The sequence below is a fragment of the Acanthisitta chloris genome, unplaced genomic scaffold (assembly GCF_000695815.1).
Source record: "Acanthisitta chloris isolate BGI_N310 unplaced genomic scaffold, ASM69581v1 scaffold44731, whole genome shotgun sequence".
Classification (NCBI taxonomy): domain Eukaryota; kingdom Metazoa; phylum Chordata; class Aves; order Passeriformes; family Acanthisittidae; genus Acanthisitta; species Acanthisitta chloris.
In genome coordinates, this window is record NW_008657376.1 from 12742 (window position 1) to 29942 (window position 17201).

The 17201-nt window shown below is 38.3% G+C and overlaps 1 protein-coding gene across 1 annotated transcript; it reads left to right on the top strand.

Moving 5' to 3' along the window:
• Nucleotides 1-14748: 14748 nt before the first annotated feature.
• LOC103811678 (zinc finger protein 407-like) lies at nt 14749-16100 on the top strand (the record flags this gene model as incomplete). The annotated part of the gene is made up of 1 exon (XM_009084666.1): nt 14749-16100. A coding segment is annotated over one exon (1352 nt), but the record flags the coding sequence as incomplete, so codon positions are not given.
• Nucleotides 16101-17201: the final 1101 nt, after the last annotated feature.

Genomic DNA, 17201 nt, shown 5'->3' on the forward strand with positions numbered 1-17201 from the left:
TGTGTTAGCTGCATTATCTCCCAACCTATTTTGGAGTGGTTATTTAAGTAAATCTTGGTGTTACATTTCCTTTTATTTCAAATGCTATTTATACGCAAATTGGAGCGGATCATGATGCAGCAAAGAACTTTTTATACTGCAAAGATTGTGCAGCAAAATAGTGCTTTATCAGCATTACATGCCTCAGTGAGGAATGTTTTGCTGTTTTAAATCTCATCATTATGTGAAGAATTTATTACCTAGATACAAAGGTTTTACTGGAAACTATTGTGCTAGGCTGTTGTCATCTAACTGAAAATGAAAACATGTTCATGATAATTAGACAAAGGGGATTAATGAAAAACCCACACTATATATACTGTTTAGATGGAACTTCAGAGATCTACTTTATCAGTCAGAATATGGTTGCATTCATTTTTGCTTGCTTGCCATGGGACAATCCCAGAAATAATGGGCAATCCTTTGCCCTTCTGCACTTACACCCCTTGTCTACAAACATGATGCAAAGTGAAGGTGGTTGAGGTTTCATAAAAATGAAGCACATCTGTGCCAGCTTTATAAAACAAAAGTGCCCAATATGCTCATCCTTGCCTTTTGTTCCGCACAATGCTATTCAGGCGGCAGTTTTATGAATGCTTGCCGGTAGAGTCTGCAAACCTCAATTTATCTGACTGCTTCCTCTCCTGTGCTGTCTGTTCTCAGTTGCACTGCTAGCTTCCCTGCCCCCACAATTTCTTCTCCTTACCTGGCCCTTTTCCCCAGATAAATTTGAGGTAGAACCTCCTAGCAATTTTCCAAGGTTCTGGGCTCAAAGACTAAACTAATTTATTTTTGAATTGCAGATCAAACATAAACTGCAAAGAAGCATTTAATCAGTTAGGAGAAGCAAGGGTATGGCTTGTTTAAGTCCCAGAATCCATAAACCTGTAATGATTTTATTATATTGGTGTCAGTTTTCATTATTTTCATAAATGGGTGTTCCCTGCTTAATGCACGATATTTGCATCTGATGAACCAATGAGTTTAAACATGGTTTGTTTTAATGCTTTGTGAATTTGCATTCAAATTCATCAGAAGTAATTCTATTTGAAATCACACAGGGCTAAACACAGTGGTTGTAAATCCATTTGAATTGAGATGCCAGAATCAGCCCATTAATCTACAAATCTACAATATAATTTTTGTATGGTTGGTGGGCTTTTGTTCTGTTTTCTCGTGATGAGGCAGAGGGGATACCAAGTGCGTGTGTGGGAGGGGAAGTGGTCGGGGAGGTTGTGATAAATTGACCAAGTGGGAGTATATCTTTGTTATGGAAACCGGCCTGTGAAAGGAACATATGAAAGGCCAGAGACCATGGTCTGAGTGTGTCTGTCACTGCCACTTGAGGTAGTAGCATGAGGAAAAAGGAAGTCTCTCAGATAAACAGGTTTTCTGCTATTTAGGATGATTAGAGGTTGGCGTCAGCACCTTCCATTTGGTCTGCAGAGCATCAGAGTTCACCCAGAGCTTGGAGCAGCGCTGTGGCCTGCATTTAGTCTTTCAAGTCCTTCTGCTAAACACTCCATTGTTAGCTTGGATTTTTCTGTGGTCTCTTGTTAAAAAGGGAGTGAATAAATAAAGCAAGGTTCATATCCAATGCAAACATGCTCTTTCTGGAAGGAGTGTAGGGGACTATATTATGGCAAACAGTGCTTCATTTCTTGATGGCTGCAGAAGAAATGTGTATTTCTTTCAGTGCCCAGAGAATGGTTTTAATTTCTGTGTTCTTAAATAGACTGAATTGTCTGAAATTAAGATGTTTGTTTAAGCTGATAATTACCAGATTTGAAGATGAATATGTCATTGTCTGAGAGTGCTAAAACATGTATGTATGAGGGGGATTTACTCTGTAATAAGAAAGATTTATCAACAACTTTTCCCACACTGCACATTCTTAAATGTAACAATGAAGTTTTAGATAAAACTATATATAAAAAAGTAAATAATACATGTTACAAGTACAAAAATGTATAGTTATCCATAATGTCCTTTAGCCTTTTTAGAAGGAATTACTTTATTCATTTATTTGGTAAGGTGACAATTGAAGATGAAATTCAGCTGCTACTTTTGAACATATTCATGCAGTCATTTTGCTTAGCTAGAATTAGGCTGTAATCAGTCTGAGAGAGATGTATTTGGCTGAGGGCAAAAGTGATTTTTAGCTAACTTTGTGTCTGCCTTCCTCTGGGAACTAGCAGTGCTGGTTTGGCCCTTGTGAAGCTGAAATTAAAGAATCTATGTCCCTGTTTTGAATTGCTTAGACTGTGACTAACTGAGGGTCCAACTTAGAAAAGCATTTAAGCCTATACTCAGCATTTGCTATATGCTTAATTCCCAAAAGTCTAACTACAGGCCCCTTCTTATGCACTTGCAAGAATTGCGATGATCAGAAAGTCTGCCATCTGACATCTGTGAAATGAGCTGGTAGACTTGAGTCTTTTTCATAATGAACCAGTTTCCATCTCATAAAATTCTGTAATTGCAGATGGTATCAGTGGACACCTATGACAACCTCAGCAGAGATTGCAGCCCAGCATTCCTCATTATAGGATACATGGACACTGAACTCTTCTCTGCTCATGAACATGGGGTTGATTCATTGACAGGGCATTATCAGGAAAATTGCAGTGATGTGACTAGGGCTTCACGGTGGGTAAATGGAGTACCTCAACTCTTGGAGTTGACAATAGGCTCTCCTAAGAAATGATAATGCCGTGATTAAGACATATAGCTGGGACTCAGTTCACCTGGGAATTCTTGTGTGACCCTGGCAACACACTTGTTGTTTTTCACTTCTCTGCCTGAAAATTTAGAATAATGCTTTTTGCATTTTATGGTGTTATTTAGTGATAAATATATAACCAATTGTGAACAATTCAGGAGATACAGTTTTAGAAGCACATGGTTAGATAAATGCCATTAGATTTCAAATGTGTTCTGTTCAGCTTGCATTTGCATGTTCTTGTGCCTAGCACTAGTGGAAAACAGGCCAATTTTATTTTGCTTCCTAATTCTGCATAGAGAAAATCAGCTTTAGGCACATACATAGATCTAAAAATCTTGCATAAAATTCACTCTATTGTGAAGGAGACCCTAAAAAAATAGCATGTGAAAGAGGAAAGACATTAATTTTGGACGTCTTCTAGCTTATTCTTTTAGACTGATATAATTTTTGTTCGATGTGCATTTTCATATGTGGATTTTTTTATAAAGAAAATAATATAATTCAAATAGCTTTAGAGTTTTTATTTCAGTAGAAGCACTTGAGCAGTGTTTTAAGGGTACTTGGAGGCACACTGAAAGAAATCGTGAGCCTCAACGGGTTTTGGAGGACTGGAATATATACCAAAAGGTAGAGCTACAAAAACTTTTATTAAGCCCTTCCTGGGACTCATAGCAGCTGTTTCAACGTGTGATGCCATGGGCTGCTCAGAAACTCTTTAATCTGCATATCTTTGTAATAACAAACTACAATGAGTCCTGCACAATGTGTATATTACATGCCAGAAGTTAGGAAACTGTTAGTTCACTAAACTATGGTAGCTGGAAAAAGAAAAGTATTAAAAAGAAAGGTAATTGAAATAAGGGCCTTTTAACAAAAGCGTCAGCAGAATCTCCTAGTTTCCTAGTGGTTTCGAAAATCGGATCTTCCAGATATCTAGTTCCAGGCTTCCGTTTTTGGGGGGTTTTTTGGTAAGGGTGTTATCTGGTCTCTGGTTTGTCATGTATCACAAGCTTTACTGTTTTCACAAAAAAATGATCATGACTTGCTCTGAAACTTTGTCTGCTACAACAAAAAATGTGAACTAAGTCCCAGCAATAGTAAAAGTGCTTGGACTCTGCTTACATTGCCACTAATGATGCTGTACCAGATCCTAAGTAACAGCAGAATAAGGAGTGCATTCACTGGACTGTGCATCATGCTACAGACAAATATACTAGGAACCATGGTGGTTTTAAGCCACTTGGCATTGTTTAGTTAACAGGGTTTTAAGCATTACTTGGCTTCAGTTGGAGACAGATACAGATAAGAAATTTTTGAACAAGGGCTAGCAGAATTAAGAGCTAAGTAGCATTTAAAATATTTTAGAAAAATGTGATCTCTAATAAGTTTTAAAATACTCCCTCTTTTCCTAGTCTACATTGGGTCTCAGGAAGGAAAAAACTAGAAGAGCTAATGAAATGACCTGACAGGATGGCAGGGGTTGTTTACAAGTTCATATTTGACTAGTATTCATGCTTCATATGATTGACAGTCATTGCAAATTCTTTGGCTTTCTAAGACTAAAGGCGCCATGGTCTTGGGTGAACTTTAGTTCAGAATGGAGTTGTTTACAAAAGTTAACTAAATAGTTACTGTAGAGTCTCATGCTACATTTCACTGAACTGTTCTGGAATAGTATGGACTTGCAGTGGTGATGAGTTAGGTTAAATCATACTCTTAACTACTGTACAGGCAATTTATTCCATCTGGGAACTTCATCACCCTGGCACCTGGAAGCGGGTGAGGTAGCTGAATTGTCTTTCCATTGTCACCATGTCTAACCATCTTCCTGCAGTATGATGTGAATGTTCTGGTCTTTCACCAAAATCAGATTATGCTTATTCCAAAGGGTCAAAACATTTTCCTCCCTCTCCAGCATGTGTATCCAGAATATATGCACTTACACCTTCACTATTTCCGTTCAAGTCAGCCTTCTAATAGTTCTTGTTTCACTATTCTGAATATTCTTTAGTCAAGCTCTTTCCCCCAGAGAGGTCAAGACATAATTCAGTTGTATCCATAGCAGAACACTGTGCAGCAGACGTGCCTTTGAATGTGCAATTAAAAATTGCTTTGGCCTGTTTTCTTTTCCTGTTTTACATTTCATAAACTCAAATGTAATTTGATGAACACTGTCATTCTTCAAATTTCTTCAGCATTACAGTTCTCAAGGGACGTCTCTCTCATTGAATGTCATTTTTGCATATTTACTTTCTCCACAAGTGCTAGTATGCAGTGGCACAAGTTGAATCTTACACTGTTCTTTTTGTATTTACTTATGTTGCATCCTGTTTTTTCTTTGTATTTATGTTAATGCTTCGTTCCAATTTAGTATTAGCTCCATAGGCCATCTAAAAGCTGTTGATTTCTACCTCTAGCTAACCAACAATTTGCGTAGTCTTGTTGACAGAGTAGTAAGGAAATTATTCAGATCTTGAGCACATAACTTTGTGGCCAAGTGGAAACAGCTCAAGTAAGAAGCTTCTGAGCACTTCGACAGAGCTGCAGTGCAACAGTTTATTTTGCTCTTCCCATGCAGACCAGGCTCACAGACCATATTGCAATTTCTGCATCAGAAATGCTCGGTGATGGCTCAGAAAGCACCAGCTTTGGTGTCTTCTGTCTTGTTTTATCTACGTACTGCCTAGTGCCTTCTAACGCTGGAAGTGGAAGACAGCTCATTTAAGTCCTACTCTATCAATAGCACTGAAAATATACTTCTGTCAGCAGAAGAGTCAATTATATGAACAGCTCTTCCTTTGAAGATATGCTGGAAACATGCTGCTTCCATCCTTCACCAGAGGTGAATCATGAAAAGACTTCATCACAAACTCGACCCTTGAAAGTGGTATAAAAGAGGTACCCATCTCTCCAGCCTCTACTTCCCATCCCACCTCCCAGAACCAATATGTACCTGTGCTTCGTGCCTCCTAGATAATCCCAGCATTAATGCTAAGCCTGTGACATTCTGAGATGAAAAAGCAACATGTTTTCTTGCACTCATCATTTGGGGCATGATAAACCCCAAATCTGTCACTGTCAGTGCCTCGGGAGGAGTGAGGGGCCAGTGAAGGGGAAGACCTTTGCATTGTATCTGTACCACCTATAACCAGCCTTATTACCTCCTCCCCAGATGTTGTTTCTCTTGCACTGAGACTGACTTTTGAGGTGGGAAATCTGATGTCAGAAGCTTGGGAACTGCCTTCACAATTAATTCACCTTCATCTTATGCCATGTACCAGTATGGAGACAGCTGTACTGGTGGATGATCCTATGTTGTGGTTATACATGTAAGGCTGAAGCGTCTAATCATGTTGGGGTTTTTTTTCAAAACACAGGTTGGCATGACCTACAGCTTTCAGACTAAATTATTGTAGTGCTCCTTTCCAGCTGGAGATCTGTTGCGAAAATATATAAATATTATTTGCCACTGGCATTACACTTGATGCTATAAAAGCAAAGAAATAGCTCTTTCTCCACTGAAAACCTGTAAAGTGAAACTATAAAACCCCCTTACTTGTTTTGTTCTGAAACTGGTTGTAATGCTCTCTTCCGCTCACTGTACCCATCTCTACCACTTGACTATATGCGTGTCACTCCTCCAGCTTTCTTTCCTACATTCCCAAGCAGGTGAGATACTAAAAGGAAAATATCAACTGTATATAAGTGCCTAGATAAAAAGCTGAGAAATTAGGTTATGAAGCTTTCCCTTTTTAGCAAGATTAGTTGATCTCATATTGGCCCGGCATAGTTCCTTCTTCCTGGCAGTTTGTTGCTTCTAATCATACAAATCAGGGCTTATTCCAGTATGATTTTGATGAAGTCCGCAAAAGAGAATACACTCATCTCCCCCAATGCTTTGGATATTGGAACAGAACATTTCTTTTCCAGATAAGATAATGCATTAATTGCTTTACTTATTAGATGTGCATTAGCTTTTGATATAAGCCATCCCATAGACTCCTGACACTTTGCATGCTGAGCAGTCCTGTCCTTGAAGTTACTGTAGTGCACAATGATCAGAACTTATCGTTGATGTTTTGTTAGCATTTACTAGCAACGTCTTGGCAGAGGGTGACCTCTAGTACTGTCTCTAAACATTTTCAATTTACAGACTCAAGAATTTTTGCTGTCTTTGCCTCTCATTCTTTTGAGGAGGTCAGCCCTTTATGAATTTGCCACAAGAAAGAAGTTCAAAATACACTATATACTGAAACAGCTTAATAGGAGTGTAGCCACAATGAACACACAACATACAATTCATTTTAATATTTATAGAAGAAATTCATGTTGTTTTAAGTGTACACAAGCAGCTGCTGTCATTTGGCTATGAGCAGATGTTAGACCTCCGAAAGCTTCGCTGATAATTAAAATACTAACAGTTAGTGTTTTACCCCAGCTGCAGGTTCTGTTTACTGTAAATTTGATTTTAATGGTGCCTCTGTGCAGTTATTGAATAGAGGTTTGTTTTCTGCTATACATGTGAAAGTGTCTACAATGAAGACAAATGGTTATTTCCCATAATTTACTCTGGAAAGATATGAATATACGCTGTAACATAGTTGAGTTTATAAATGAAATACAGATATGACTATCATGTTTGAAATGGTAGTTTCTGCTGTCTTAACTAACAAAAAGAACTAGAGAAACTTCCTATCTGTAGTTATTCCCAAGCATTCCCCCTAAAAACTGCAGTGCTTTTCAAATGGGTTGAGACATGCCCTCAAGCAAAGAACAGGTGCTCCTTTTAACTGAAAGGGTGCATAAATCAGAATAGATAAATACAGAGAATCATGATACTCGTATTTGATAGGTCTGCCGAAGAATGTAATTTCTGCTTGATCGTTTAATAACATGATGTTTTATTTTAGGTATCCCTTACAAGTGTCTGCTCTCTTTAGTGCATATATGTACATCAAACGTTGGGGAAGGCCAGCCATTTCCAGAATTGTTAATCCCAAGGGCCTGATTATGCAAACACAATGCATAATGCAAGCTACCATGTTTAGTCCCTTTGAGACTATTGAGGCTAACTATGGCAGTAAGCAGTATGCTTGATAAATAAATGTTTATAAGACCAGAATCTAAACATATATGTTCTTGAAAAACAAAAACTCTTGCAGAGATAATAATGATAAAAAGGTTTTTTTTCATCTTTAGACTAAGCCATTACAATCTGGGACTAGACCTATTTCAGAAATCCAGATCATTTTCCTTATGAGCTGATCTTGTGGGAGGGGTTTCCCTGATTGTCTTATATTAGCATTCTCTCTTTTTTTGTCATATTATGTTATATGGTCTGTCTGCCTAGGAAACAGAAATCTGGTTTGACCAAGCACAACTGGAACTCCTTGAAATTGGGATTCTTATTTAGAAGTGCTAAAAATGCACTTTCCAGTTGCACTGCGGGGGATAAAACATAAAGAGTGCATCCATGTATCATCAATGTCAGTCATTCCCAAACTCAGGGCCAGAGTAGCCTTTGGAGCTGGACTGCCAAGAAATGTCCAGACTGGCTATCCTCATCTCAAGCTGCTAATTTGCACTGGCAGAGATAGGTGAAATACTCCAAAGACATTCCTAATGCTGCTTGCCCATATAGGTAATAGCTGTATATGCCTCAGTGAGGTTTTTGCTCACACGTCAGGGTTTAGAAGAGAAGTCTGCATGGTGGCAAACAGATGGAGTGGTTTACAAGAAAACCAGTTACTGTGGAGGTTAGACAGTTGTAAATTCATTTGCCACCACCCATGGGAGGTTCGGTATGTATATTTTTTATTTGCATAACTTCTGTAACACTGGGCTTGACAGTGTTCATTTTTTGACCTTGAGTGCAGGAAAAGAGAAAGTGAAATTTTTTTACAGGAAAGGCCTTTGCGTAGAAGTTAATTGAATTCTGGAGGGAAACTAAACCAAACCAAACCAACTGGCTAAATACCCTAACTGAATGGCTTGGCTATTTATTTTGGTGGTTGTTTTTTCTTTTGTTTCTTTTTCTGGCAGTTGTCATAGTTCTGTAAGGTGTGGAAGATAAAAACAGCAAGCAGAAGATTTCAGTCGGTTTTAAAAAAAAAAAGGCCAAAAACGTATACAATTATTTCCTTTTACATTTTAAGAAAACTAAAGGACATCTGCTGCTTTGTTTAAGATATCTGAAAGGTTAAAACTTCATCCTTTATTCAAGCAATTCTTAGAAGACCTTGAAGTTTCCAAACATGATTGAGTGGTTAAGGACAAAGCTAGAAGCTAAAGATGTTTTGAGTTTCAGCATTGAAACATGACATCACTGAATTTTTAAGTATAAAATGAACTATGAACATTATTTGGGAATTGTTTTTGTTGTTTAATTTTCTTCTTACAGTAATAATATATTGAAATAAAAAAGCCCACTAGCCTTGCTGTATTGGTATCTCTTGAGATTTATGTACTTTGTGTCATTGGTGGATTTTTTTTATGTCTCTTAGGGAGCTGGTTAAGTCCCCTATAGGTATACTTATTTGTACTGCTTTACAAATATTTGCTGGCTTTGTGGACATAATAGTTCTAACAGGGCCATTTTGGGTTGCTGATTTATTTCACTTCTCAGTTTGACCCATTGTATTTTCTTTCCTTCAGCAGAAGACATGAATGAGCCTTCACAACCTCTTATTTAGTAGCTTAACTAGCTGGTTTAAAAAATGCTGGCCCATGCATTGCTTGCACATAAAAGCCTTACAAATGATAAAGAATAGTTTTTCCTATGGTCAAGGAACAGAGATCTGAAAAATGCATCATTATTATGGCCTCCAAAAATCAAGGAAATCCCAAAGTTATGACATTATGACACAGTTCTTAGACTGCACTTAATTAATTGAAGTAGAGGTCATTACAAAAATAGCTGAAAGAAAAAAGAGGAGAAACTTGAAACTTGATCAAGGCCTGAGTCATTACGTTATGAATTTGAACGGTGGACTTACCGTACCATTCAAAATATTTTGCTACCATGTAGACAATAACTTTTAAAATAAGAAAATCAGTTGCTCATTCAAGTGATGCCAGACATAAGTTGAATTTTTTATATCTTTTAAATTCCTTAAAGGTTGTATTTAATTGAAGTCAAAGATGTCTCTTTGCATTTGCATTATTTAATATTCATTGCATTTTAGTAGATACGAAATATTTGTTTGTGTCAATAAATAATATACCTAATGACTAAAGTATGAAAAATTAAGTGTTGCTGAATAAGGGGCTATAAATCAGGCCTCCTAGAACTTTTGCAGAAAAGGAAAAATAGCTGCTTTAAGCTTGCTGTGTAAATGCAGATCATTTCCGTCGTCATAACAGATTATTTCATTTATGACTTACTGCTTTGTCCTAAAGGTGCTCCTTGTGAAGGATGTCCTCAGCCCAGCCTCACCACACACAACCGCCTGCTTCAAGTTTTGGGGAAGGATTAGAATTCTAAAGAGGCTGCTGGCTGAGAGCAAAGTGGTGCTTTACATATAATATTAGCCCAGACTTTCCTAACGCATTACGCATTTCTTTCTGAGACAAGTCTCCTTAATGCCATCTTTATCTGCTACACGATGCATGAAATCTACTTTCTGTTTTAGAACTGCGGCTGACCCCCGACCCCATGAGTGGCGCCACAATGTGACCTTTCTATTGTCATCAGCTTTCATTCTCCTGAAAATTCTATGAATTTTTATTACAAGTTTTTTTAAACCAAGCTGAGGCTTCAACAAATTACTTGACACAGATGAGATGAAGTTGTTGAAGTAGTGTTAGATAAGTTTTACAGCCAGCATGTGTGCTGCTGAACAGTACAAAGCCAGTGTCCTACAATGTCATACACCAGTAACTGCTGAGCCTACTATTGGATAAATACATCATTTTATGGAACATTGATTGTTCTATAAACCCAATGGAGTATTATGCTCTATGATCAAACCATTTAGATTGTGTGTAGAGCACAGAAAATGCCATATTCAGGATGGTACTAAAAGTGCCATTTGTGTATTTTATGGATGTCATTACGGGGGAAACTTCTCTCTGTAGGCCCTGTTTACTGCAAAATTTTTTAGTCTGTAATGACATTTTTCATTCACAACGTATGCCTTCAAGAGAGGGGGCCCTTGTTTTATTTGTTTCATTCGAGTTTACTGCACAAATCCTGTACATTTTAATTAAATGTAAGCTTAACAAAAGAATAAGGTATTTATTCCGTGGGGAACAAATGATGACAGTAACAAAAGAATAAAACAGACACACAAAAGGAAGTCAGGTATTGAGTAAGAGAGAGGGAAAAAGGTACTAAGCCCTATTTGTAGTTTCCCAGAAGCACATTAAACATCAAAGCATTTCTTTTAGCCCTATTTCAGGAGTTTGTGGTCTCAGAGAATTAAAATAACCTGCAAATATGGATTTAATGTCTAAAATATCCTGACATTTTCAAATAAAAAACTAACAGTCGCTCAGGACTCCAACTGATAAATAATGGCTCTGTTGAAATGACAGACTTCTTGGAAAGAAACCAATTCTGTGATCATTGCACCCCTAGATATGAAACACCTCCTTACAAATTGTCTGAATATGAGCTCTCGTATCATTATATTTTGTCATTTTAATGCCTATTTGTGTATCTTTTTAATTTGCAATGACGTGCAATCAGCAACAAGTCCACTTTTCCTAATATTAATGTGAGCTTGTATTGCAGCTTATGTTTGCCGTGTCAGCCAACACTTCCCCCTTCCCTTTACCCATTTTTAAGAGGGGGCGAGAGACAGGCTGGATTTACCGGGGCAACATGATTTGTTGTTACATACAGTCCAATAATGTGACATGTTCTTAAATACATAAAAATTCCTACAAATGTTGTGTTGGGTAGCAGAGTTTCGTTATAGAAATAGCAGCTAAGTCTCAAAATATGTTGTTTTCTAAGTATCTTCCCTAGTTGGCTTTTCACTGTTAAAACAGAAGAAAACCAGTAAAATCTGCAATTCATATTTACCATGAAAAATCACTAAAATTGAAGTTGATGTTCCCAGTAAATTCTTGGTCATAGTCCAGTTAAAATTTAAAGTTACAGTAGATTCACATTAGTTTAAATGACACTTGAACTTCTACACAGCTCAACATTAATTCATTATAGTTGAAATGGAAGAATCTTCAGTGGGTGAATCTTTTACAATCTGATTGAGGCTGTTACATTTTATAGGAGCCATTTTTCAAAGCAGTACTGACAGCACTCGAAGTTATTAAATTGCTGAATCAAAAGATGGACCTGCAATCGCATTTATGAACTGTGATGGAATAGCTGGGGTTGTACTGAGCTGAGGTTAAGATGTTGGTGTAGTTAAGCTTCATCACACCCCTTAGTGACAGCAGTATTTACCCATGTAGTTTACTTTAATAGTCAGGAAGTGGCTTAACTCACCTCTGGATTCAAATAGATTAAGTAAGCAGTCAGAATGGCATAATTATCAGTGCTGCGAGGGATTCACCGGATAGCTCTTCACCCAGGAGACTTCCCATTCAATTGCACTGTAAAGACTGGAGTTGCATAGATTCACGGGCACAGCATTTATTTGAGGAGATGAAAACAGGACGAATTTCTTTTTTCTTTCCCTTCCCCAAACCAGAGCTTCTCCTCAATACAGTGATGCTGTGTCCCATACATAAATTTACATGATCTTAGGGGAAAGGTGTCGTGATTTTGCTGTGTGCATGTGAAAATTATGATCGTAGAGTTATTTTGATTTTGAAATCCAGTGGAAAATGCATGATTTGTAGAGTTATTTTGATTTTGTGCCACATCACTGCCAGGCTCCTCTTTTATCATGTCAACAAAGCAAGATTCCTGAGAGAATTAATTACTTCTACTCTATTATAAAATGTGGAGGAGCTAAGATAATTGTCATTTTATGTTGATTTCCCCTTCCTATTTTTCTGCTCTTTGGGGGGTCTTGTGAATGTCAGTGCCTACAGAGAGCACAGGAAAAGTGGGGATAAGAACCAGTCGTACCACAGTAAGCTTCCTTCTTGCTTATGCCTGACAAAATGTACTTCAGTTGCATGTGCCAGATTTATCATGCAGCATCACCTGGAAACACTCTAATGGCTTAAATTGTTAATTTTCTTTTCCAAAGGTAACCTGCCTTGCAAACTAAGATGCAAGAAGTTGCATAATGTCATTTTAGACTTGTGAAGGTGATTTGCAGCCTTCCAGCTTGACAAAATTGCTCCCTGTGCTTCACAATACAGTTCACCCCCACAGGCTTTGTAATAGAAAAAGAAAAGATAGATAGATAGATAGATTAGAGAGAGAGAGAGAGAGAGAGAGAGAGAGAGAGAGAGATGTAGAGATAGGGAGAGATAGAGAGAGAGATAGATGCCAGTAAGAGCTCAGTTTTTTAAGCATTGATGCTATTTTAGAATATTATCTTGATATGCACCTTAGCATATCACATTGCCAGAGGCTGCAAGGTGCCAAGTACTCAGTCTTGGAGTAGCACAGCTTCTGAGTGTGAATTTACCTTTGAGCAAATGAGTCTGCTTGTCAGAGCCCAGTTTAGTTCTCTGTGGGATCAGGGCCTGACAGCTGTATGTTTTGGGTGAAAGAGCCCCCTTAGACCAGCTTTAGTATAATTTTCTTGGCCTCTTGATTTCAACGGAGCACATTGTTCACTAGAAGTGGCTTGGAAAGTACAGTGTTAGCCTGAAATTTAACTGTAAGAGTTGCTATTTTTTCTTGCCTGATTTATCCCAAGCAAGCAATGACATAGCTATTTGTGTTGGTAATAAGATGCTACACCTGTTATTCCAGAGATGTGATTTCTGTTTGTGTAGGTGAATTAAACCGAAGTGTGGGTGTGGGTAGTCTCAGCATCATGGACTTAATTAGCCTTCCTAAGGCCTCTTTGGCATCAGTCCCCCACCTTATTCTCAGTATCCAGGACCCACTCTTCTCTCTGTGTGCACTGGCTGTGGCCCAAAGTTTGCTTCCCAGCACATGCAGGAGCTGCATGGGTGCTTCAGGATAGCACTGACATGGGGAGACAGTGAGTGCTAGGTCTGTCCTTCCATGGGCATCAACAAAGCTGGTCACAGGGTCCTCTCAGTTATGTCTTCCCAAAAATGCCTGAGGCTGTGCTTTGAGGATGATGGGCTTGATGTTGTACAGCTGTAGGCACCATTTGCCTTGCTGAAGCTTTATTGTTAGTGAGGAGAATTGAGAAAGAAACCTGCAATGACACAAAACCAGAGCGAGTAGTAGAGCAAGCAGTTGGAATATGGAGGTTACAGGTATTATAATTTGTTAATTGATTTAATCTAGAAATAATTAAGTGTAATTGAGGTTTCTCTGGATGATATTCTAAAGAATATCCTGCTTAGGGTAACAAAACTACCAAGTGTTTTCTCCAGGTAACTAGGCTAGTGACTGAGTCAGTCAGGTGTGCTGGAGAAGATGCTAGGTGGGAAATGAAGGGGAAGACAATGGCATCAAAATGACAGCATGGCAATTACCTCGCCAACAAAAGCAGGGTATTAAGAAGATCAGCCACAGTTTTTCACACCCAGATATGTTTAATGTAATATACGATCCTAAAATTCATTACTGAAGTACTGAAATATCACCAATAGGATCTTCTAGAAAGGATGTGTTAATGGCTTTTAACTGTATACTGTATTTATCTGGGCTTTTTTATACAGAATATTTTAAAAAACACATTTAAATTGTTAATAAGCTGCAGAATTGTTAAACTCAGCAATTATTTCAACCTGTAAATATGTTATTTGGAAAACATGCAAATTGGTTTTGTTCATTTGCTCATTTTATCTGTGTTTTCTGCCAGTGAAATCTGAAAATTGTCAAGGATTTTTTTTTCCACTTAAGCTATAATTTGTTAAAGTAATGAACTGATATTTGCCATGATACCACGTTAACAGCATGTTTTATCTTGTAGGCATTGTGTCCAAGTCCTATGAGTGCCGACTGAAGGGGCAAGGAGCAACATTTGTGGAGACTACAAGTCCTTTTACGGCAGCAGCGCTGGGAGAGGTTTCTCCAGTGAAGGAGAAGGTCTTTCGGGGCAGTAGAAGACAGTCACAGTCACCCGAAGAAGTTCAGCAGTTTATTATTATTCAAGGATATGACGGTGACTTTGGCATTGATGCCTCTGTGGAAGAAACAGCAGCAGCTACCCTTCAGACACTGGCAATGGCTGGTCAGATGGCCAGGGTGGTCCATATTACAGAAGATGGGCAAGTCATAGCCACAAATCAAAACGGCTCACATGTGAGTAGTGTGGTTCCTGGGCAAATACTTACCGAGCAGTTGGCAGATGGTGCAACACAGGTGGTAGTGGTTGAAGGAACAGGAGCTGATATGGAGGAGGCCGTTCAAATAGATGTGGTTCCTGAGTCCAGTAGCACTGTACTGCAGCAAATAATGCGACAAGAAGTTTTAGATACTTCTGAAGCTACAGTCCATCCTCCAGAATCGTCCTCGGCATTAGATGCCCTGCTTTGTGCCGTAACAGAGCTGGGTGAAGCGGAAAACAAAACTGGACTTCTTGACAGATGCAAGTCTACTCAAAAAGATTTCTTGCAAATGCCAAATGCAGAGATGCCCAGCATTCCCAGTGTTGCAGAGGGACAAGAAATACAAATGTTCCATGAAGTTCAGGAGACTCAGGAAGATACCAAACCTCTGGAAGTAGTAACACAGGTCATGCACCCATCAGCTATAATTGCATCTCAGGAGAGAGCTCAGGCTGCCTTCAAGAAAGTGGTCCAAGGAGTATTACAGTTTGCTGTGTGTGATACGGCTGCAGCCGACCAGCTGATGAAAGAAGGTGTCACTCAGGTCATTGTAAATGAGGAAGGGACTGTGCATATGGTAGCTGGAGAAGGCTCTCAGATAATTATGCAGGAAGCTGGTAGCCACGCACTCAGCGTCCAAAGTAAACACATGGATTTAGTTGAGTCAGATGGGCAAATATCACAGATTATTGTCAGCGAAGAATTAGCTCAAGCCATGGCTCAGAGTTCTGATGGTGACTTCTCTGAAGGTGCAACACACTACATTGTCACAGAATTGCCACCAGACATGCAGGATGAGCCTGGTGTGTATTCCCATGCAGTGATAGAGACAGCTGAGTCTCAAGACATTTTGCAGGCTGGTGCTGCTATAAAAGCAGATGCTGTAACCCCTGATAGAGCAAGAGAACAGTTAACAAGCATGGTCATTTATACAGAGGGTGGCTCGCAGGTAATCCAAGGCCAGAAAGATTATAACAAAGTACAAGAAGCATGAAGAGCTTCATCTCCTAGGCTGGAAGCAGGGCAAAGCTGGATATTTCCAGAATCATGGAGGCACTGTATTCTTGGAACATCTTCTGCAAAACCTTCTCAGTAGAACATCCTCTTAGCCAGGTAACAAATACACACCCTGCAGGAGGTGAAGATCAGCTCCTAGGAGGAGTTCACTGAAAAGGATAGTACAGTCTTGTTACAATAGCTCTAAGAATCATTATATGTGATATATGGGATTATTATACAACAAGCATATTAGGGTACAAAACAGGATAAAAAGTCTTTGCCCAAAACAGGTATTGTTCTGTTCAGTGCTTTCTCTGTTGATTTATTTGTTTAAACTGTTGTTTTATCTCAGGGTAATTCCCTGCCTTCTGTCATTTTTCTGTAACATAATCACAAGAGTAAAATAATTGCACTAACATGTACATTTTGTGAGCAGATAAATATGCAAAAAATACAAACCCCACAACAACAAGGAGGGCAGGTAAGCTTACATACAGTAATCAGTGCCCTTCTTCCTTTTAAAGAAGAACAGGTGACATTTTGCTTTCTCAAATCTTACTTTAAAACACCCTTGGCTAAAAATATGTTGTCAAAATAAGGATTTTTTTGCATCTGAAAGTTTTCATGGTAGTTTACTCTTTCATGGTATCACATAAGACTTTCCCTGAAAAAGAACTCAAAAAAGCTACACTTCAGAAAATTCTTGATTATACATATTCGGGAAGAAGAACTTGATGCCTGTAACTTCCACTTAATTTTAGATGAGAGTCCTACATAAGAAATGTGCATTTTTTGAAAAAAAAATATTGTCACTGTCAGTGTTTTGCTTTTCTTATAAATAGTGCTTCATATAAATACCATTTTGCAGTTCATTTTGTGAGCTACTTCTGAAATGTTCTGGGGATTTTCAAAGAAAATTCTGACATTGACATTAACAAGTAGGGAAAAAAAAGAGGTGACCTTGTATTTCTTGCTTAGTCCAGAATGTCAGTTATTTACTTGTGGATATACTGCAATTGTTCAATGCAAGTTCATGTTGAAAACATTTGTTTCATTATAAAACTGCTTTTGTTTCTTTAGAAAAATTGCAAAATAT